We start from the raw sequence: 24,145 nt of genomic DNA, 5'->3' as shown, positions 1-24,145 counted from the left end.
TATTTATATTTATAACATATTATATACTTTTGTAGCCAGTATCTGGGGCTGGTATTAGGGAGAGGCAAGTGAGGCTCCTAGAGCACAGAATTCAAGAAGGCACTAACTCTTTTGTGAAGAGTAGTGTTGGCACCTGAGATTGAGTGCTACCTTAAATTCAGTGGTCTAGACACCTTGCTTGCCTCACATTTCTTGAGCTCTATTTTTTACCCCAATGACTTTGTAGGCACTGATTCACTATTTACTAGTGTTGAACTTTATTGTGAAGTAGTCTCAGGGCACCCTGTTTTACCTAGGTGTGCTAAAGATTCTTGAAATCTCATCACTTTACCAGTGTGTGTCTCAATGATCATCCTTTTAACACTTTTCCTGGGATATGTTGTGCTTTTTCAACCTACAAATTCAAGTTAATTTCTAGAATGTTTTCTTGAATTTTATCTTCACATATTTTTGTTACTTTTGTTTGGTTCTTGTCTTTGGGAATAACATGTGCACTTAGATGGGATCTACTTTGTCCACATTAAATAGATTTGACTTTCTATTTCTTTAAAACTATTTGTTTATCCCATTAATTTCTTTCCCTTTTTTCTGTTCTGTTCTTCATGTGTCTAAACTGTATTTTTGGCAGTGTCTGTTCTCCTTACTGCTGCTTCCAATGTTTTCTTCATTTTCATGATTATTTTTTGCTCTTTTGTTATTTTCATGAGCTTCACTGTCTCACATTATTTCCCTTTATGTTGTCTGATTATAACTTTATGACTCTCTTCGAGCTCTCTGATTTATATACTATGTCCTTTCATGGCTATATCGTTTGTTCCAACTTTTTTCTGCTTGTGGGTCATATTTCTCTAGCGAGTGCTTAACTGCCATTTGTTTTTCCTATTTTTTATTTTTCTTCTAGTTCCCTTGTATAGATTATGTTCTGGTTCCATTTAGATTATTACTCATCTTTGAATAAGGTTAGTTCTTTCTAGACCAGCTATTAGTAATAGGTTCAGGTAGGGGACAGGATAATGCACTGTTCCTGACTAACAGAAATTTCCCCTGGTTCAGAATAAAGATCCTTTCAACACGGGGTGTGCGTGTGTGTGTGTGCGTGTGTGTGTGTGCGTGTGTGTGTGTGTGTGTGTGTGTGTGTGTGTGTGACAGAGAGAGACAATTGTTTTAGCTTTTATTTATCTCCAGTCAATGAATATTGGAAGTTGAATGGCTACTCAAAATTCAATCCCTCTCCTCTACCATTCCTCAAAATGATTACTGCAAAGATGATGTATGTACATGCTTCCTTCTTCAGACTTGAACTCCCTTTGGCCCATGGAAGCTTCCACCAACAGTCTATAACCCTATTCCCATTTTTCTAAATAAAGGATTATTGGTTTATTTCACAGTATGAGCTGATTACTTTGAGAATGTATGCTCTGCTTTGTCTGAAAACTAGTCACCTCTAGGCATCTTCCCACACTCCTTGATCATCATGGCACTTGGCAGGCTTTATCCATTCATTGTGATTCAGACATAAGGTTATTCTGCTTTTCATTCTCCTTTTGTATTTGGGTAATTTTAGAGAAAAGAAAGGGCAGGGTCCACTTTACTATGCCACTGTAAAAATGTAAGTCACCTCTAGATTTTTCTTATGCCACAATGTCTTTCTTCTCTGCCCATGTGACAAAGTTCTACTTTTCCTTTAAGTCTTAGCTAAACTGTCAACATACTTTCTGAAACGTTATCTTACTTCCTCAAGATAACTTAGGCACTCTTTGCTCTCTGTTCTCATTGTATTTTGGGCATAGTTATAATAAAGGACATATTATGTTGAATTGTAATCGTCTGCATATCTGTCTTTCTAACCAGGCTGAGTTTTCTAGGGCAGGGGCTATGATTTATTGGTCTTTTTATCTCTACCACTTGCCTGACAAATGGTAAGTATTCAATAAATACTGTTGAATTAGTGAATGAATTCCAATCAATATTCTGCAATGCCATAAAAGTTGTCTTTCTAAAGTACAAATCTTATCACATTAACAAATTGGTGGAGCTCCATATTTTTAGGAGAAAAATGCCAAGCATATGAGGCCCTTGCAAACTGTCCCCAAATTATCTTGACGTATCATCTTTTATCTGTCTCTGTTAGTATGCTATCACTTAGCCAGACTCAAATTCTTGCAATTTCTAGAATATGCCATGCCCTTTAATGCCTCTGTGCTTATGCACATTCAGTTCACTCTGCCTGAAATATCCTTCCTTTCCTTTTCTGCCTGGTAAATCTGTATTCATACTTCAAATATCACCTTCTGTGTGATGGCTTCCCAGATTTCCCCCGTTTGTTATTTTATTCTCTATGCTTTCATTGCATGCATTTTGCTTATATCTTTATTATAAAACTTACTACATCAAACCATAATTATTAGTTTGTCTACTCATCCACCCTACCAGCTGACAGTGAACTTCTCAAGGTCAGGGAAAATGTCTAATTATTCATTTCTGGGTCCCCAGTCCTTTGCATATGGTAGGTGCTTGACAAATGCTTGTTGAATAAATAAGTTCTAGTGTTGAAACATTCTTTAATAAATGCTAACAAATGTTTTCACTTTAAATTGCTAAAAACATCTTTTTCTACTTATATCTTTAAGACCCTTCAAATGACTTTACTCACTGAATCAATTCTGGATATAAATAATGACTTGCAGAAATCATCTGATGAGCTTGCTCTTATGGAACTGTTCCACCACATGGTACTTGCCTACTAACTTGCATTTGAATTTCCTCCAAGTGTGATTTATTTCAGTAATCTTAACTAATGAATTGGATCAACTGTGCAGTGATCCAGTCAAACCCGTGGTGATTGGCTGTCTTGACAATTGGGAAAAAAATACTGATCCTATTTGGTCAACTGGCCTAGTTGTATGGAGATAGGCTAATAATGCCATCAGAATTACTTTTATCAACACCATTAGGTCCAAGTAAGCAAGCTGTTAAGTAGAAGGCCTGTGACCACATTTGTTTTTAATCCGTTATCTCTCCCCGCACACCTCCCCATATCTTTCCTATAACAATGCCTTGCCCTCAAAGGGAATTTTAAAGTGTTTAACAACTTTGAAGTCTCACAGAATGGTAATAATGTTTCATACAATATCTGAAGTAAAGCAAATTCATACATTGTAGTTAATTATGTTTAAGGCATCAAACTGATTCTTTTTCTCTTGTTAACTCACTGGCATATGCAGCGTGCTGCTAATTATATAGGGAAATCTTGTCACAATGGCTTGGTCTAGAGAAGATTAAGATTGCAACATTTATATTTAATAGTCCAATCATATATCCATAATATATTTTTCTCTTCTAGAAAATGTTTCCCAAAAGAAATTTATTTCCCTTCTGAACCAATAAAACTAAATTTAACTGAGTTTCTTACTAAAATTCCTCCTTTTGTAAATATGTTCACCATTTCCATCTTAATTTTTTAATCTTTTGGATAGAGGTACCTGGGAGTTTAAATATTTCTGGAGTCTAGATGAGCCATTAAACATAGTAAGGCTTCAATTTGGTATGGGGTACATCATGTAGGAAAACATTTATTACTACTTAATATACATACTATCCCCAAAATGTGTGAAAAGTTTGAGGTTCATTTCTTTATTACTCTAACTGTTGAGGTGCACTGTTAATATAAGACTTCAAGTTTTGCAAAATACATGGGATAAATATAACCAGTAATTTAAATATTGTTCACAATGCAGTATCTTGAGAAATGATCCTGCCTGGAGCAAGTGTTTTGTTTTCTTATGTCCATATCCCTCTTGGGTTAATTAAAAATGTATTTCATCATATCCATGTTAGAAAATGTGACATTTAACACAACTAATTTATTTAACAGAAAAAAGATGAACAAATTGCTGACCTAATTTTTTCTCCCACACATTTCACATATTTGAACTTCACACCTATCACAAAGAATAAGAGTTATATGATGAAACAATTAAAATCGTAAGAAACTTGAAAGAAACACTAAATATTTTTCCGTCAAAAAACACAAATTTCTCCTTTTCTGCAAATGACTAATAAGTTTTAATTGCACTAGAAATAGGGGCCACCTTAAATAAATCCAGCAAACAAAAAGCCCAAGTCATGAAAATCATCAATTTGGGAGCAGGGTAATTATTTGCATGATAATGTGACCAGATTTTCTAAAAAATTAGTTTATATACTGATCCCCTACAGCAGGTAAACTATGAAAAGATTTGCATATGATGCTTTTTAAGAACATGCTTTGTGCGGGGATTAAGAGACACCTGAGTTTCAAAGGGGCACTTAAAAATCTACATTCTTAAACAAGCTAGCCAGTACTCAAATGCACCATGATAAGGCAGCAATTACTATGCATTAAAGTTACAAGACCTATAAATATATTATTGGAGAATGATTTTCTGAAGCAAAACAAAAATTGAACTGGCATGGAGAGGGAAAGAGCCAGAACAGTGAAGAACAAGCAGCAGTCTTTTCTCATCCATATCAGGACTGTGTAATAAATTACCCTCTTCTCTCTCATACTGTCAGGAGAAAACGATGTTTAGATTAAACCTCGCTAAGGCCTAAAAGGATAATTTGTCAGTATTTTCCAGTTTACTACCAATGCAGTATTGATTTGCTAGGGCTCTTCTTTCTATTTTATTTACACTAATTCAATCTGGAACAACTGAAACTTAACTTGTTGGAAGGCAAGATATTTCTTTAAGTCTCACAGGCCCAAGGTATAAGGTATAAGAAAATATGTCCAAATTATTCTTTCTAGTTCTTGTGGGTAAAGACCAACCTCTTCATTGGAGGCAAACCATTATCAGAGAAAACTACTTTTCTGCTGAGATTTACCTTGGGCTAATTTCTTTTTAGAAAATTATGGTTCTTAGAAGAACGTGATAAAAAACAAGTTCCAAATGACTGCCCAATTTAGCAGACTCGTGACTCCAGTTCCAGGCAGCTCCTTAGAAACAAGAAGTGAAACAGAAACACCTTGATAAACCTTCTTGTGGCTGAAGCTGATAAAAATGGCAGTGTTAGTCTGATGTACAAATGACAGAGCTCAGGGAGAAAACTACACTTGAGGGAAAAGATAAAATTACTTTCCAAATCCTTACTGCTTCCTGTGCAAGTTATACAAATTAATAAACGGTATCCTACAGATCCAGGACTAAAATGAAAGCAGCCAAAGGTTAAAATAATTTATGCACATATGTCGTGGGTAAGTAAACACATATATATCAAGTACTTAATTCATAGAGCTACTGCTTCCTTTCTTTCTTTTTTGTGGTTGTTTTGTTGTGTCTTGCTTTTCCTTCCTGAGGTACTTCAATATCTGTTGTGGCACTGTTTTGACACCAGTAAGTATGGAAGAACTGGTGAAAATGTCATGAGTTGATGGGTTCATGACTCTTTCAAGGCTGAAACATTGAAATTTCATTTCCCACTGTTTTTTCAACTTGTACAGACACTTCCTCAAACTCTGACATGACTCAGGATTAGTAAAATCTCACTTTAACATCTTCATATAATTTCTTATCCTAGTCTTAATTTAGACTTGACTGTCCTATAGACTCACATTTCAATTTTGACTGAATTGATTGATCAATTCTAATTGGAATGGTTTTTTAAAAAATCAATTGATGCGTCATTTGACAAAATATGGTTGTGTCTTCATAAACAAAAGGTTCAATAACTTCCACCGGAATGACCAGGCAATTCAGTCAGACAACATATCAACTTAGGCAATGTCTTAAATGAATCAAACTGCTTGACAATTTTGATTGACTTGCTTATTTTCATAAATCACTCAAAAAGATATATGTATGCGCTTATTTATTTATTTAATTATGGATACGCAACCGATTGGTATTTGCTATTTCTTAGTCTTAAAACCAACTATGCTGACTATAAAGTTCTCCTACAATACTCATTTGACTTGTAGTTTAATTGTGATTGAATATGGTTATGTCTACATGCATTGATTTGGCATATCAATTGCAGTGGTTTTTCCATGCATAAATTAGCTTGAATATTTTACCTATAAAAGCCAGTACCGTCATCACAAACTGAAACTAAACAAATCCAGGAAACAAGTAAACAGGTCTGACTGATTCAACTATTAACAAAGGGGTTTAAGAACTACTGAGTTTATTGAGCTGACCGATCAAATCATTCAGAAACCAAACTGGTTTACGCATATAGACAAGGCGCTAAAAAAATCAATTGTGCAAGAAATAACAGTTCAAATCAATCAAAAACAGTTACTCAGTTCTGTGCAAAGACACAGTCAAAACATATATAGCAAGAATTACATCTCTATATTTATTTATTTGTTCAAAATATTTGTTGAATACTTACTAAGTGTCCAAAACTATTCTGATAGAAGCTTTAAATACTTCAGTGAACAAAACAGAAAGGATCCCAGCCCTTATGGAACTTGTAATTCTGATGGGGGGAACAGACAATAAACAATCATCACAGTACACAAGTAAATTATATAGAAGATGATACTTGAGGATGTGTGAGAGTTAAAGATGCAAGATCTGGAGGAGGAGAGTTCCAAGCAGAGGACTTAGCTACGACAAAGTCCCTAAGACAGAAGTGTGCTCCAGTTTTTCTGGAGAGGGACAGAGATGCCACTGAAGTGGGAGCAGGAATAATAAGGGGAAGTGTAGAAGGAAGTGAGGTCAGAGAGATATCAGGGAGGGAATTTTAGACCACTGTAAATATTTTACTCTGAGTGAAATGAGAAGCCACTGCAACATGTTTAAGCAGAGCAGACTGACATTTTAAAAGGATCATTCTAGGAAGGAGGGAGACCTATTAGGGGGTATTAACCAGGCGAGAGATGATGGTGGTTTGGACAAGGGTGATAGCAGTAGGGTTGGTAATAAAGGAACAGTGTTTGCTGATAGAGTGGATGTAAGGTGTGAGAGTGAGAGAGCTTTCAGGACGATGCCAAGGTTTTTGGCCTGAGCAAGTGGTAGGCTGGCATTTCCATCAACTGAAATGGGCGAGTCTGCAAGTGGAGCAAGTTTGAAGTAGAGGGAGGGTTAGGAGCTCAGTTTTGGACAAGTGAAATTTAAGATACCCATTAGCCATCCAGGTGCAATCATCAAGTAAGTTGAAAATGGATGTTGGAAGAGAGGTCTTGGCTGAGATATGAATTTGGGACTCATTTGTGTATTAGACAGTGTTTTAAGTATCAAGACCAAATGAGATCACTCAGTGAGTGAGTGTAACTGGAGAAGACTCTAGGACAAAGACAGCACTGGGACATTACAATATTAAAAGGTCAGAGAGAAGAGGAAGAATCAGCTAACAAGACAGAGAAGTGACTACTGAGATAAGCGGAAAACTAGGAGCATGGTAATCTGGAAGCCAGGTGAAGTAAGCACAGAAAACTCATGAATTCATCAGGAAATGAGATACTCCCTTAGTTTTAACCGTCTCTTGTCTTGGCCCTTCTTTAGCAGAGGTAACCCAAGGTTTATAAAAAATGTGGCAGAAGGGAAATTCTTGGATTATTTCACAAGGCTGCCAATTTTCTCATAGTAAAAGTTATTAAACTTTTGCACAGAAGATTTCTACAGGCCACACAATCTCTCTAGCTGCAGGATTAGTTCAGCGAATATAAACTTGCCAAGGGACAATGAAAATAAAAGATAAGTTATCTCAAAAAAACTAGTTTTGCACTTACAAACAACAAAATAAATGAAAATTATTTAAACACAAATTTCTAGATGATAGGAGAATAAAACTGAAAACAAAAAATTAAAAATATAGACCTTGGAGAATAAAGAAATGCTATTTAAAGTCAACCGCCTAGTATAATAGTCATTGGTCCATGCAAACACAATTATGTGTACATTGCTGAAATTGTTAAATGACAAATACATGTTTTTGGTTTCAAAGGAAAATAGTATGGTATATATTACATGAAAGGTGTGAAATTCTCAGCTGTCTTTGTTTTAAAACTGCTCATTTTGGCAGACAACTTTTAAACATAAAACTGCTGGTCGGCTGGATAACAATACTTCCATGCCTTCCTTGCTTTCTCTGTAAGGCAGAAACGATCTCCAAACATAGCTTTTTTCCAAGTAAATAGAAGAATATGGCTCTTCCATAGACAGGGCTCTAATTTCATAATGACAATTAAAATGAGCAAGTGACTTAATGGTAATGTAAAGAGCAAAATATTACCCTTGGTCTAATAGATTTGTTTCTCATCTTATTTTTACAAGGAACACACACCAAAAAAGCTGTGTTAAAGAAATAAATCAAGAGCTACACCTGGAGACTGCCATAAAGGGAATATTTAATAATCTTGCGCTCATTTGTTTTAGGGAAGCTTTTATTTTTTTCATTTATTTTCAAACATTGGAAAGAACCCTGTAAGCAGCAATTAATTACTGGTTATTTTTCTTTTTTTTCTTTAAACATCTTTATTGGAGTATAATTGCTTTACAATGGTGTGTTAGTTTCTGCTGTATAACAATGTGAATCAGCTATACATATACATATATCCTCATATCTCTTCCCTCTTGCATCTCCCTCCCACTCTCCTTATCCCACCCCTCTAGGTGGATACAAAGCACCGAGCTGATCTCCCTGTGCTACGTGGCTGCTTCCCACTAGCTATCTAGTTTACATTTGGTTATTTTTAAAAAGTGGTCTAGAAAGCAAGTGAGTTGGATTCATTCCTCCTTGATACCATTGTCATTTTATTTACTTTTTAGTTATGTTAAATTAAAATTTTTAATAACACATGGTACCAAGTTCTAAAAGTGCAAAAGAGCACAGATGAAAATAAATCTCCCTCCAACCCTATCCCACAGTCACCTAGTTCCCTTCCACAAATGCAATCAGAATAATCCATTTACTGTGAATATTTCCAGAGAAATTCTATACATCTACAAGCATATATACATGTTGTTCCATTAAAAATCACACATCAAGTGTAGTGTACTGGACACCACAGTTTTTAAGTTGCAGGTTGTGACCTATGAATTGGTTAAGAAATAAATTTACTGGATCACAGTTAACATTAGAATGACAAGAAATAAAACAGAACAGAAAATGTCAGAGTGCGCTGTTCATAGTAAGGGTAGGTATTGTCTTATGAAAATTTTTTCTAGTTTTTATTTTTGTTTATAGATTCATTAAGAATTGGGTCACAATGTAAATTTTATTTCTTACTCTGGGTCACAGACAAAAAGGCCATTTCTATATACGATGATTCAAACCCTGTGGTTTTTGTTTAATGATGTATGTTGAAGATTGCTTTACTTCGATACATAGTTGTCTCATTTTGTTTGTGTTAAGTTTATGAAAAAATATTTCAGTCATCCATAAAAGTGTATAAAGAGCAATAATGTAAACACTAATGTACCCCTACCACCTAGTTTAAGAAATAAAATATTATAAATAAATATGCAAATAAATATAGTGTCAACAGAGTTGAAATCTCCCTGTGCCATTTCCGCTAAGGCATTCCACTTCTCCTTCCACCATATATATTCACTCTTTGTAAGGCTACAGAGTATTCCATTGCATGACTCTACCATAAACTATACAAGTAGCCTCCTACTGATTTACATTTTGATTGATATCCCTGATTTTTAGATATTTCAAACGATGCTACTATGAACATCCTCACACGTTTCACTGCATACCCATTGACTAGCTGTAGGATAAATTCCGGGAAGTGAAATTGCTAAGTAAAAGGAGGTATATTTTTTGCTAGATATTGCCAAATTTTCTTTCATAGAGATTGTATCTATTTATACTCCTAAAACCAACATTTTATACACATTTACCAACAAAGTATATTATCAAATTTTTTATTTCCAATGTGATCAGTGATAAATAACATAGTTCTATTATGCATTTCTCTTAGGAGTGAGGTTAACATATTTCATAGGTTCATGAACCATTCTTATTTCCTTTTCTATGGCCTAGAGTCACTTTATTTTTCATTTTATTGTTGAGACTTTTTTCTTATTGACTATGAATACTTTTTACATAAGAGAAATTAACCCTTTGTCTTTGGATGCTAATACAGATAGCATGACAACATTTTTGTTTATGGCTTCTTTTTTTGTTGTTGCTATATCTATAAAAGCTTTTCTACTCTAAGGTTAGGACAAAATTCTCCCAAATTTCCTTCTACTATTTATTTTCACATTTAAAATTTGATTCACCAGAATTTATTTTGGTGTAGGAAGTGAGGTAGAGAATCAATTTTATTGTTTTCTCGACAGCTACCCAATTGTCTCAACACCTTTTTTAAACAATCCATGTTTTCCCTATTGATCTGAAATGCTAGCATTATCATATATTATATTCCTATTTGTATTGGGTCCATTTGCAGGCTTCCTTTGCCATTCTAACACTTTATTCATGTATTAGAATATTAGTTTAATTAAAATGAACTTAAATATATTTAAACATCTGGCAAACTTATTATCACAACATTATGGTTTTTTCCAAATATTTTCAAGGTATTCTTGCATGTTGGTTTTTTTTTTCCCATTTGAACATTAGCGCCAGTAAATCAGAGTTTTTACATGACCAATTGATATTGTTATTGGAGCTATGTTAGAATTATAGATTAATTTAGGGAGAATTTTATGATAGTGATACTTATCATCCAAGAACAGGGTAGGGCTTTCCATTTACTTATGTTTTCTTCTATATTCCTCAATAGCATTGTTGTGTGTGTGTCTGTGTTTGTGTGTGTAAACGTATGTGTGTATGAGTGTGTGTCTTGGTCTTTTTGCTAGTTTATTCCTAGGCATTTTGGTTGTCATTGTTGCTTTTGTAAAAGTAATAATTTATTCAACCACATTTTCTAATTGGTTGTGATTTATATGGAAGAAAACTATTAATTTGGTGTCCTAATGTTATACCAAATTAATTTACTGAATTTTTATCATTTGTATTAATTTATTGTTTAGTTTTCTTAGAATTTTTAGATATACAACTGTATAACTTACAAATAATAATTGACCTCGTTGTTTCTAATTTTATTCCTCTTACTTCAGTCTCTCTTCTCATGGCTACAGTTGCTACCTTCATTATAAGTTTAAAGTAATTGGTGAAAATGGACATCCTTTTTCTGTTCTTGATTCTAACAGAAATCTTTGTAGTGTTTCCTCACTTAGAGTAAAACTGGATTTTGTGATTTTACATAAGAAATTATATATATTATATACTTTTTAAAATTAAGAGTCTCTATCAAAAATTAATGAGCAGTAGTATAGTACAGTGGATAAATGCAAGGGTTTGGAAACGGACTGGATTTAAATCCTGGCTTTGCCACGTACTAGCTAAATAACTTTTTACTTATCCTCACTGTGCCTCAGTTTCCACATTTGTAAATGGGGATGTTATTAGTACCTAAGTCATAGAGTGGTTGTGAGAATTAAACTCATTAATATCTAAAATACTTAACAGTATCAAGCAGAGAGTAAATATTATGTGTTTGTTTAATACAACATTGGGTTTCATGAAATGCCTTTTTGTCATCTATGCAACTTTTCATATGGTTTATCTATACTTATCTATTCATATGATAAATTAGAGTAACAGAATTCCTAGCATTGAACTATCCTCGCATTCCCTAGTATGAACTGCACTTAGTTGTAGTGTATTATTCTTTTACTATATTGCTGGACCTTGTTTGCCAGTATTTTACTTAAAAATTTTGCATCAGTATTCACAACTACAATTGGTTTGTAGATTTACTTTGTGATTTCTTTTTCTGCTTTAGATCTCATTGCTTTTCTTCCTTTCAAAAAATTAAAAAAAGATTTGGAAGCTTCCACTTTTGTTATGCTCTGAAAACATTTAAGTAGCATTGAAATGATGTATGTGTTCCTTAAAGTTTTGGCAGATTTTGTCTATGAAACTGTCTACATTTGCTACTTTTTTTGGTTTGGGTGGTTCTTTGGAAATTTTATTTCTATAATATAAATTAGAAAGTTTATATTTATCTATCTTCTCAGAGCATTTTGGTCATTCATATTTGTTCTATAAAATCATCTATTCCACCCATGTTTTCAAGCATATCTTAAGAGGTACACAAAGTAGTCTCTTATGAAGCAGTTGCCTCTTTATTTATAGTTATTTTGACATGCTTATTTCTTATTGTCTCCCATTTTCTTGATTGTCTTATCTATTTTATGCCCCCCACCCCAGAATTGGCTCTTGGATTTATTCATTAGTTCTAGATTTTTATGATACATATTTTCATTTTAACTAATATATTTTAAAATACTATGAACATGCCTATGTTTTAATTCAACTAAAATATCAAGTTGCATGGATCCTTATAAAGTAACATGCTGTACTGTAAGCACATTAACTCATTTTGGGTTTTGTTTGTTTGTTTGTTTGGTTGGTTGGTTGGTTGAGTTTTTTGGCCTCACCTCACGGCTTGCAGGATCTTAGTTCTCCGACCACTGATTGAAACCCTGCCCTCAGCAGTGAAAGCGCTGAGTCCTAACCACTAGACTGCCAGGGAATTCCCCACATTAACTCATTTTGGCTTCTTAGTACACTACTCATTAGTACACTATTTAATGTACTAATAAATAAGTGGTTAAACAATATATCAAGATCAATCATGATGACTAACCTAAAAAATTCTAATTTAAAAATTACATTATTTATGCTGTATTTATACTGAAACTACTTCCACATTGAAGTCTGTTTTCAGGTAAATATAACCATGATGCACACTACATTCATGCATACCATCCATTTAGATTTATGATCTGTATATAGATATTTATATTCTAACCTAAAATGAAAATAAATTTTCAAGCAGTTTACTTTTAGAATTGGGGACATTATAATATTGTTAACAATTATATCTGTATCTTTACCTACTATCTATTCTCTCTCTATCTATCTAATCTTCATATACTTCCATAAGCTATAAAGTATAGATGGTTGAATTTGACCACTTAAAAATATAAAGCTCTATATCTACAAACACAACTGCATCATATGAACCTATTTCAAAAGGCAAATGAAAAACTAGGAAAAATGCATAATGCATTCAAGGGTTTTTTTTACCTCTTATATATAAAATGTTCTTGAAAATTAATAAGAAATATGAAAATTTGTATTAGATATAGAATGGATAAACAACAAGGTCCTATTTTATAGCACAGAGAACTATATTCAATATCCTGGGATAAACCATAATGGAAAAGAATATAAAAAAAGAATGTATGTCATATAACTGAGTCACTTTGCTGTACAACAGAAATTAGTACAACCTTGTAAATCAACTGTACTTCAACTTAAAAAATTAATTAAAAATGAAATAGAAAAATTCAAATAGAAAAAATTGGTAAAGGATGTCAACAGACAATTTAGGAAAAAGAAATGTATATGGTCCATTAACATACAAAAAGATGCCCAAGCTCACTCATAAGTAAATTGCAAAATAATAGGACAAAAAGATACCATATTTCATCTAGCAGATTGGGTATTAGAAATCTTTTTCATTCCTTGCCAGTGTTGAAAAGGATACAGGAAAACAGATGCATCAGTAGTATATAGCATTAGTAGGAAGATAAACTGGTTGTTTAAAGGGGAAATTTGGTAATATCTATAAAAAATGTCAAATGTACATATCCTTAGCCCATCATTTCTACTTCTAAGAAATTATCCAACAGGTATGCAAAAAGATGTGTACAAAGATGTTAAGTACAGCATTGTTTTTTGTTTGTTTGTTTACGGGCCTCTCACTGTTGTGGCCTCTCCCGTTGCGGAGCACAGGCTCCAGAAGCACAGGCTCAGCGGCCATGGCTCACGGGCCTAGCCACTCCGCGACACGTGGGATCTTCCCGGACCGGGACACGAACCCATGTCCCCTGCATCGGCAGGCGGACTCTCAACCACTGTGCCACCAGGGAAGCCCCAGCATTGTTTTTAATATCAAAGTCCTGGAAACATAGATTTCCATAAACAGGGGACTAAGTAAAAAATGATACATACAGAAACAGAATACTATACAGCTATTAAAAAGAATAAGGCAGGGGAATTCCCTGATGGTCCAGCATTAGGACTTGGCGCTTTCACTGTCAGGGCCTGGGTTCGATTCCTGGTCGGGGAACTAAGATCCCACAAACCACTCAGTGTGGCCAAAAAAAAAAAAAAGAATAAGGCAGATCTATACTGCAAACATGGGAAAATATAATATTAACTAGATGATAATATTACATATATTATATAGATATAATTTAACATTATATATATTTAATATTATATAGGTATAATATTAACTAGAAAAAAGTTATTGGTCTTCTTTTACTATGTTATCCCATTTGTACATGTACAGAACATTTGGGGAATGATACATAATACACTGTTAACACTGGCTACCTCTCAAGAGTGTCTTGATAATTTCTTGCCCTGGTGATACAACTGGAAGTCCTAGTTATAAAATTACCTAAAAGATTTATATACCGGTTAATAATTTTTATTTTCTTGCATATGCACGATGGAATCTTTGTAAACCTATGACTTTTATACTTTATATAGAAGCGTAAAGAGGGAGAGGATTTTCACTTTAAACATGTTTTTACTGTTTTAATTTTTAAACCATCAGCTGATATTACTGTCATACTAAAAAAATAGTAGTTAAAATTCCCTACTAAAAAGGAAAATATAAGCTTGTTATATCTAACTTTATAATGGCTTGAAATTTCAATATCATCAAAATTGTTTTCAACTGTAAGAGTATCATGGTCAACGCAGAAGTGTCTCACCCACACATAAAGTGATCCCAATGACTTACACTCTTCCTCTGATTGTGTAACGTCTCCAAAGGAGCCATTACAAAGTCATCTGCACTGTCTTATACATGCCTAATGGATCCAACAGAGCCATTAGGATGTCAGTTATATGGCAGGGCTCCTGCCAAAGCTATTACCAAGTCATTGCATTGTTTCACACACTTCCTTCGACATTCAGATGGTTCCCGAGGAACTGTTATGGCTATGGAAGTGTCCTGTATAACTTACACTATCAAGGGAAAACAAAAAAAGCAAAAGAAAGAAGTGTAGAACAAACAAATCCCTTCCATTAAATGCACATGAATGGCCCCACATGGTCAAATATCAGAAGGCATAACTCCTCATTTGGGTATAACTGTTATATGTCATTCAAGAAACCCAGGTGTTAGGCTAGCTATTTTTTCACCACTCCTGCCTGCTGTTCCGATGAAGCAATTCAGGGTCTGAGAATGACAAATGCATGGCTATGATGGTATGGTGTTTACTGGTAGTACATGGTATATTACCAGGTTTCTGTGGTATGCAGTACAGAAGCAATAGGGAGTAGTACTAACGGATTTTTTGGCTATCATGGGATTGTATCAGATAATCTGTTACCTGTAAAGTTCCTGAGCAGTGCATAGGGAGCTCAGCTGCCCAACAATCATGGAAATCAACAGGGCTTCTGAGTAACCGAAATTCCAGCTCTACCTTAAGGGGCTACTACAATGACAATAGGACATACAATAGTACAAAGTTAACCCTCAACCAGGTTGAAGTGCTTCATTGAATTCCCTCTCATAGTCTTCTCTACTTAGCAGAACAAGATTGTTGGCTATTAAAATGATGTATTATTTAAGGTAAGACAAGTGCAAGGAATTTTACCCAGTTTGAAATGAGAAGGTAGGCTGAACTCTGCTACGCTAGAGTTTCCTGGGACACCAGATGTTTCAGAAGCCACATTGCATGTCTGGCTAATCCTTGATAAAAGAGACTTCACCCTGTAGCACCTACCTCACAATACATGCATAATAAATTCTTGTTGTGTGAAAGATAACCACGACTAAGATTTATTGAGCATTTAATTTAATATAAAACACTGTAAAGTGCTATATGTCCATTTTCTCATTTAATCCTCACATACAAAAACTAAAATAGGTAATGTCTCCATTTGACAGACAAGGAAACTGAGGCTTGGAGAGCTTTAGCTACCGGTCCAAGGACACACAGTAAAGTGGCAGAACCATGGCACAAACCTAGATCTATCTTATACCGCAGTCCATGTTCTTAATCACTCACCGTCCGGAGAACATTGTTATTTAGATTGCATTAATACAACAATTTTTACTTTAATAAATGATTTCACATCCCTTGTGTTCTCATAGCAAGCTGCACATATTTTTTTATCAGGGTACTAACTAAATCATATTAAAGTTAGTTCTTTATCTTCTCTGGTAGACCTCACTGGGTATACATGCTCACTTGACTCTGACCGCCTGCATTGCAAACTGCTCCAAGAATCCAGTGGATGGGTTCCCAGAAAGCAACATTTGTATTGCTGACCTTACTCCCTGGTTGTAGCTGATGTGACCAGTGGTAGACATCTGACTCAAGCTGGGAAAATTAATCTGTCTCATTGGAATTTAGAAACGGCATTGAAAAACATCCAGTTAATCTCAACTTCTTTCCTGAACAGAAGAAATATAAACTGGAGAACTGTATGAGGTTTTATGCCTGCCTTGTGGATGGAGATTTAGAGAAAGTAAATCTGCAGAGACAGGACTGAAGGAAATGGATTCAGAAGCAAGAGGCAAAGCCCAGGCAATTCTTCTAATCTAGTTCCTTCTTTTGTCCTGGTCCCATGAAGCATTCACATGCCCTTTTTATGAATTTGTTTTTCTCTCTTTAAGCTAGCTCAAGCTGTTACCTGCAATAACAATAATAAATAATAATAAACAATCCTAATTAACAGGGCATCAATCTTGCCCACTAGACTGTAAATTCCTTGGGGGTGGAGATCATGTACTGGTCATCTTTTATATATCCCCAGTCTCCAATACAGAGCCTGGCGAAGAGTAAGTGCTCAATAAGTATTGCTTACATAGAAATAGCATTATCAACAAGAGCATAGCCATAAATAATTTCTTTGCAACTTATACTTTATTAAAGGTTATAAATGTCTTTTCTCTACCTATTTCCCTCTATTTAGCTTCTTGATAAGCAATTTCGTTTTCACATTTTCTAATCCAAGTGTTTCATTTAGGCCATATGTGAGAAACACATTCTTGGAAATTGATTATTCAGATTTAGCTGTTGATATAGTTTTTTCCTCCAACCTAATGTAGAGTCAAATGTAATTATTGAGGAACACCCTAATCACTGAGGTTAATGCTCAAGTAGGACTGCCAAATCCTTCTAAGAAAAGCCCACTGGATCACCTGTTAGAGGCAGTTGTGTGTTAGATGACCAGAGGTTTGACCCACTGTAGCATTTCTATTAGAGAAGATCTACAAAATATATTATCTCTCAGTTTTAATTCTTCCCCTCAGAGCAAAGCATATTTTTCATTTATTTAGTGCCTACTGGGCTCCAGATCCAGTGGCTAAGTACTGAAGCAAAAATATGGAATAAACCAGGCTTTGTCTTCAAGTAGCTTCCTATCTAGTACTTATTAAAAACCATCGTGAAGATAGAAAATACACAACTCAAGTATAATGAATAGTAAGGTTGGTAGTAACGTGGAATGGGAGTAGAAAAGGAGTAAAATGAATAAAGTATTATGACTGATATCAAAGTGTCCTGCTCACGGGCCTCAGGCTGAAGCTAACTTGAGTAAATCTGCATTTTTCCTAACAGCCGATTAAGCGTCAATAGACAACAAAGGGTTTACTTAGGACAAATTTCAGGGAATGGAAATAAAGTGCCTTAGTGTTCTGATTGCCCTGTGAAAGACGAGAAATCCACATTCTCTTCTGTTACCTGCTGCTCTCCCTTCCTTGTACTGCAGACCTCTGTCTGTTTCGGTACTGAAATGGAAGGTTATTTATTTTAATTTTTCATGGGTTAAAGCATATCAGAAACTTCAATTCAGTTAAGGGCAACCAAATAGAGTTTACGAAAATGAGAAAAAATAAATATTTTCAAAGGCTTGATCGATTAATTAAATGAAAGAAATAAGTCCTTATAGACATGATTTTGGAAATATAAGTAGAAAATCCAAGACATTATAGCCTAGGATGGATAGAATTGAAAGTGTCTTTGAAATCACATCTCAGAATCTTTCTCAGTTGAACAGCACACCCAAATTAACAATTTCCCCAATCTTCACTTCTCTCCCAAATTTACAGGAGTGAAGCTTAAATCATCCTAAACCGATCCATGATATTGTGCCCATTGCCTCATCAATAATCTAAAAACCAGAATGTATATAGGAAGACAGAAACAAAATAAAATGTCATTGACATTAACTGAAACACAGGGATGCAATGGCATGGAGTCTGAGGTAGTGAAGTATATAAATCCCTCCAATTTTAAGCTATTTACTCTTTTCAACATAGTATATAGAAACTCAAATTACTGAAATAGATTCCTTGCTAGGCCTGCTTTCACGAATGTATGAGATCAATGGGAAATAAATAGCCACATTTGTACACAAATGTTAATTCGTTAAAAATAACTTGTTTTTTCAAATTAACATTTTTTTAGAAAAACCATTTACACTCTCAACTCAAACCTCCTCTGTGAGAATCTATGGAAATGTTGAAGGCAGGCCAGGCCTGGTATCACTGACTGAAAATTTTTGGAATCTAAATTGGTGAAATCTTACTCTAAGTCATAAGATTCCAAATTGTATACTCCTTACTGAAAATTACTAGTAGGAGCAGAGTAAAACTTAACAGAACTCTGAGTGGAGAAAAGTTGTTCAAGTTCGTATCTTATATTCATTCATGATCCAAGGGAGGAAAAAAGTGGCTATTTGGAAAACAATCAATTGTATTTAGCTAACTTGTTTCTGAATTGCTGTTTAACTCTTCCTCTTATGTAAAATGCTGATAACAATAGAATCATTCCACAGATGGGTCAGGAGGATGAAATGAGATAAAGATATTAAAAGTGTGTTTGGAAATTGTGAAGTGCTGATCAGTAAGAATAGTGAACATTCTTATTGTACTCATATGTTACAAGTACTATTCTAAACCTTTATATACATTAATTTATTCAATCATCACAAAATCTTAGAGGTAGATAGTAATATTCTCCTTGTTTTACAAATGATGAAGTTCAGGCACAGAAACTTTAGACAACTTTCCCAAGATCACACAGCTGGGATTTAAATCTAAGCTGTCTGGCTTCACAATACAAACTTTTTATCACTATGTTCTATTGAAGTCCCCCTTGGAGGTGCACATTGGGTCAAAAGAGGCTTACAGTTAAGGACTAGTTTTTAGCAGAGCGGATCATAGTTTTATATCGGCGCCCTGCCCAATTTTGTGGTCGCGCATCCAGTTCCTAAAATAAATCATAAGGAAAATAAACCTATAAAGAAAAGAAAAGATACACAGCCTTTACTCCTGAGTCTTCCAACTCTGTCTCAGTAAACAGTGTTACATGATCAAGGTAGATGGCTGATTACAGACTGAAGGCAAAACGAAACTGAACAGCCCCAAACATTCTTGAAGGTTCCTAACACATCCAAGGGACGTGGCACGTGAACACAGTGCGTATAGTGGCTCATCACAGTAAGCAGTTCTCGTGGTGGAAGAAGGGGAGGATAATATGCATTTTGATGAAGCTGATTCTAATATATCTTCCCTCTGATCCATTTCCCCCAGTTTCTTACATATTTTGAGTCATTGCCCTGTGGTCAGATGTGAGGATTCCCTCTGCCACAAAGTGTTTGATTTTCATTAAAATCATTAATAAATATTGCTTTCAGTATCCCTCTGCAAAGGGGCAAAGCCCAATGAGCACAATGAAGGCAAAAGTAAAAGGACACCAATGTCCCCTCACTAAGGAATGACACAGTATAAAAACAGGTCTACAGAAAAGAATGAACAACATTTCCTTCATTTGAAGGTGTTATTTATAATTGATGACATAGGTATAGTGTGATTCTTAAGCCAAGCCAGAGTGTCGGAAGGAAAAGACCAAGACCATTTGCTAGGTGTAAAGTTATGACAGTATCTGAACTATATACTATGTTAATGGCTAGAGTCATGTAAAAAATCATAGATAATGTATTGATAGAACAGAAAGTCATGAGGCCAAAACCAACCCAACCTGATGTAAATCTCTGCCTTCATGCTAAATCAACGTTTCCCTATTCTACCTAGCTCCCCCCTCACCTCCTCATTACTATCAACATACACATACATGAAGTCTTCCACAGGAAAGCAAACCAACAAGCTACCAATAAACTAATCTTTGACAGGTTAATTAACCAGGCCTGTGTGTTGTTTATCAGACAGGCAGGGTTGAATGTTGTAGGGTGGGTGTCAGGGATGGGGTGAGGTAAAATAATTTGTCATTGAATATTTGGAAACACTTGCCTTGAGTAGACCCAGCTTGAGCCTCCATGTCACAACAAACAGGAGAGAATTTAAAACCTGTAATAGCAAACATTTTTACTAATTAATCCTTGTCCAAGTCATCTGGGATTCTTCAATCTTCAATCCTTACCCTTCATCCAGTAGTATTTTTTAAATAACAAATTCAGTGAAATACGATTCACATACCATAATGTTCACACTCTTATTAAAGTGTACGATTCAGTGGCTTTTAGTATTTTCACAGAGTTGTGCAACTACTACCACTATCTAATTCCAGAGGTTTCATCACCCCAGAAGAAACCCATACCTAGGGTCTTGCAGGAGTAGAAGAATGGTGGAGCACTACGGGGAAATTCCTTTCTTTTATTTTAATGTTTCAACCCAGTGAACTGGCTATAACTTCCTTATGTCAGGAGTGAGATGACGAAGAACAATGTCTTTGAAATACAGGAGAGCCTCTATCACCCCATTTCACATAAATTTGGTCGTTATTTTTCCTGTTTGACAGTTGAAGCCCCAAAACTGTAGGGACTAGTCCAAGGTCCCCCAACTTCCATCCTATTGCTGCTTCACTTACATGAATATGCACGACACAGATCAAATATGTTCCCTTCTCACTTCCACACTTCACCTCCTCTACACTCTTCGCCTAAGTCAACAATACATACATACATACATGAAAATAAACCTAAAATATCAAGACCCTCAAGGATATTTGGTGATAGGATATTTAGTGATATTACAAATGTCATTCCTGATTATATCCTTGTGGCCAATGTCTCCTACAGGCTGAAGGAGGCAGAGGAGGATAAAATAGAAAAAGCTTCAGGTACAGGGCTGTTGGCTACCTCTCTGACACCTGAGAAAATACTCATTAGCCACTGCTAACAGACCAGGCTTTGTGGTCATGGTGATGGGACCTATGAAATTTAGACAAACAGAATGAGGAGGAGATTAGATTAATGTGTTTAATAAGCAGTAATGTGATTTTTATGAAAGGACTTTGTTCTTCGGTAGGGACAGAAAAGCAGACAACAAAATAAATTAACCTCTTCCCAACAAATCAAAATGACAAAACTTTTCCATTTCTAAAAGTTGTAAGAAAATAATATATAACTACAATTTAATGACACTGCTGTTACTACTTATTGTCTGGCAAATGGCTGATGTTCACCTTCTGTTTTTTTTTTAATCATTTCAGTCCAATCTGGTTAATTTGCCTTTCTCTGTACACTTGACAGGTTAATCTGAATCAGAATAGAGAGCACATACATAATAAGCTTGCTATACAGCTGTTCGTCTCATTGTTCATATATTGATACAAAGCCAAAATACATGACATGAGTACTTCTAAAATAAATATCACTAGTATTGCACTGGAAAATAAAGATGAAAATGAAAGGTGAGTAATGAATAAGACATGCACAATATTACTGACTCTATGAGATTTATTTCCTTCGGGGGAATCACCAGAAATAAAAAGTATTTCATCTATTATTGTAAATGAATGTGTCTATTTGCCAGATACTTAGGTACATGCCTTGTCCATGGGACCCTGCTAACCTGCATCTCCATTCTGCAGACAAAATGAAGGGTAGGCAGACATAGGGAAGGAAAACAAATCAAAGGCTAAAACCTGCATCCTCTCTGGGTTTTATGTAAACAATACAGATAGCTCTATTACCATTCTCTCCATCAGACTTCCTTTCATGGTCAGTGTCAGTCAAGGACAATGCGGAGTTGGCCCGGCTGGACAAACAGGAACTATGCTCTGACTTCATCCCCCTTATCCACATTCTCAGCGCATGGTCAGGTGAGGCAGCACCTTCTGTCTCCGTGTCCACATCAGATCCCATCTCTAGCTGGTAGCCATGCCGAGAAACACTGTGCATGTCTGTCTGGTAGCCAGAGCACAGAGTGTGAGGGGTTTCACAAAATTCCATCTCTGAGAAGACACAAAGTTCAGAGAAAAGGTTTATAAACATACAGAAATACCTGGTAAAATTCGACCTTTTTGTCCTTATGTCCCTCTCCCCCATTGCTAGTATTTATGTGTTTTTGCCAAGTTAGAATTCTGGTCTTTATATTTATGGTAGCTAGGATTCTGTGCTTATTTTGCACTTCTGTAGCTTAAAATTATGCTCCTGTTGATTCTTACAAGGTTCTGGAAAAAGCATGCCCAAAATAGCTTTATACCTACAATTTTAGGTTGCACAAATGTAATGAAATAAGTGAGTGCAGGGGAGTATAAAGTGTAGAGAGCTGTCCTTTAAAAGATATTTCTCTTCTAGGAAGAATATATATGATCTGCAGAGCACACCTATGCTTAAAATATTAAAATTATTGGCTTTTCTAAGTATTTAATATACCTTAGGGTTAAGAAGAAATAATTCAATGTGAAAACTCTGAGGAAAAAACATTAAGTATACTTTTTGAAAGTATTTTTCCTAAAACACATTAGTCTAAACTCTAAAATTATAAGTATTTAATATCACTACTTTCCATTGTCTCCAAAGAAGTATGAGGCTGACTTTATGCTAATTATTGTTTCATTCATTCTTTCAAGAAATACATAAAAAAACTTTCAATCGTATATTGCACCTCAGCAATGCTTCAAGGCTTGGATTCTCCCCCCAGTTCCCCCTAAGCCTTAGAATCATAAAATGTTTAAGGTCTTAGAGATGCTGTAATGAATCCCTTCTGCTTACAGTTGAGGAAAATGAAGTCCACAGGGTAGATGTCACTTGTCCATAGCCAATGTTAGATAGCAACAGAGCCCCTTTTCCTAAAACACTCATCTGGGCATGGTGCCTGCTAGACACCAAGGAAGCCCCATCAACTTACTGCATGAATATCAGGCATTCATTCAGTCTTACAGTCAATTTTGCATTCAATTATGGCAAGGTGTCAAAAGGGGGAAAAGATGCTTTAACAGACCTTAATAAGTTAATGAAAAATGACCACATGCCAAGACATATCATCTGAAATGTCCATGTAATACTTAGATAAGGTAATCCGGGGATGTTGTACACTATATAGGATTTTCTCAGACTGACATCAGAGACAGGGTATGTCATTTGGCCAGGAAGAAGCTTAACTGAGTGCATCTAATCCTTAGCACATATCAATAAAATGCAAACCCTAAAATGAATTTAATTCTTTGAATACAGAAAGTGCTAGAATTTAGACTGACCGTATACTAGAAAGAAGAGTACAGAATACAAATATATTTTTAATAGCAATTTTTGTGACATGTAATTGCCAAACAAGGGTTTAACAAATCATATCTTAATGCTTATTCAACAGCCATTAGGTACCCAGCACTGTGTTCTGTGAAACAGGTATTACAGGTAAATAAAGCTACTATATTTTATTACGAAAAGTCAATTATAAATTCTGTCAGGGTTATATGTCACTGTTGAGGATGTTACTTATGATTTCTGTGATGAATGTCTTTTTCAAAAATAAATTTATTTATTTTTATTTATTTTTGGCTGTGTTGGGTCTTCGTTGCTGCGCGCGGGCTTTCTCTAGTTGCGGCGAGCCGGGGCTACTCTTTGTTGTGGTGCACGGGCTTCTCATTGTGGTGGCTTATCTTGTTGCGGAGCACGGGCTCTAGGTTTGCGGGCTTCAGCAGTTGTGGCACGCGGGCTTCAGTAGTTGTGGCTCGTGGGCTCTAGAGCGCAGGCTCAGTAGTTGTGGTGCACGGGCTTAGTTGCTCCGCGGCATGTGGGATCTTCCCGAACCAGGGATAGAACCCGTGTTCCCTGCACTGGCAGGCAGATT

The 24,145-nt window shown here is 35.3% G+C and overlaps 1 protein-coding gene across 1 annotated transcript in view; it reads right to left on the bottom strand.

The window, feature by feature from the left end:
- Window positions 1-24,145, bottom strand: part of LOC113612446 (teneurin-1-like) — a 299,439-nt gene that overhangs the window by 198,392 nt on the left and 76,902 nt on the right. Inside the window, exons 2-3 of the mRNA XM_027092334.1 lie at window positions 22,044-22,304; window positions 20,360-20,416 (exon numbers count right to left, since the gene is read on the bottom strand). Coding sequence (XP_026948135.1) covers window positions 20,360-20,416; window positions 22,044-22,304 — 318 coding nt within the window. The remainder of the gene's footprint in view (window positions 1-20,359; window positions 20,417-22,043; window positions 22,305-24,145) is intronic.

Source organism: Aethalodelphis obliquidens, unplaced genomic scaffold (assembly GCF_003676395.1).
Source record: "Aethalodelphis obliquidens isolate GAN/ISIS:26980383/991018 unplaced genomic scaffold, ASM367639v1 scaffold77, whole genome shotgun sequence".
NCBI classification, from domain to species: domain Eukaryota; kingdom Metazoa; phylum Chordata; class Mammalia; order Artiodactyla; family Delphinidae; genus Aethalodelphis; species Aethalodelphis obliquidens.
This window is presented reverse-complemented; position numbering and strand designations above follow the sequence as displayed.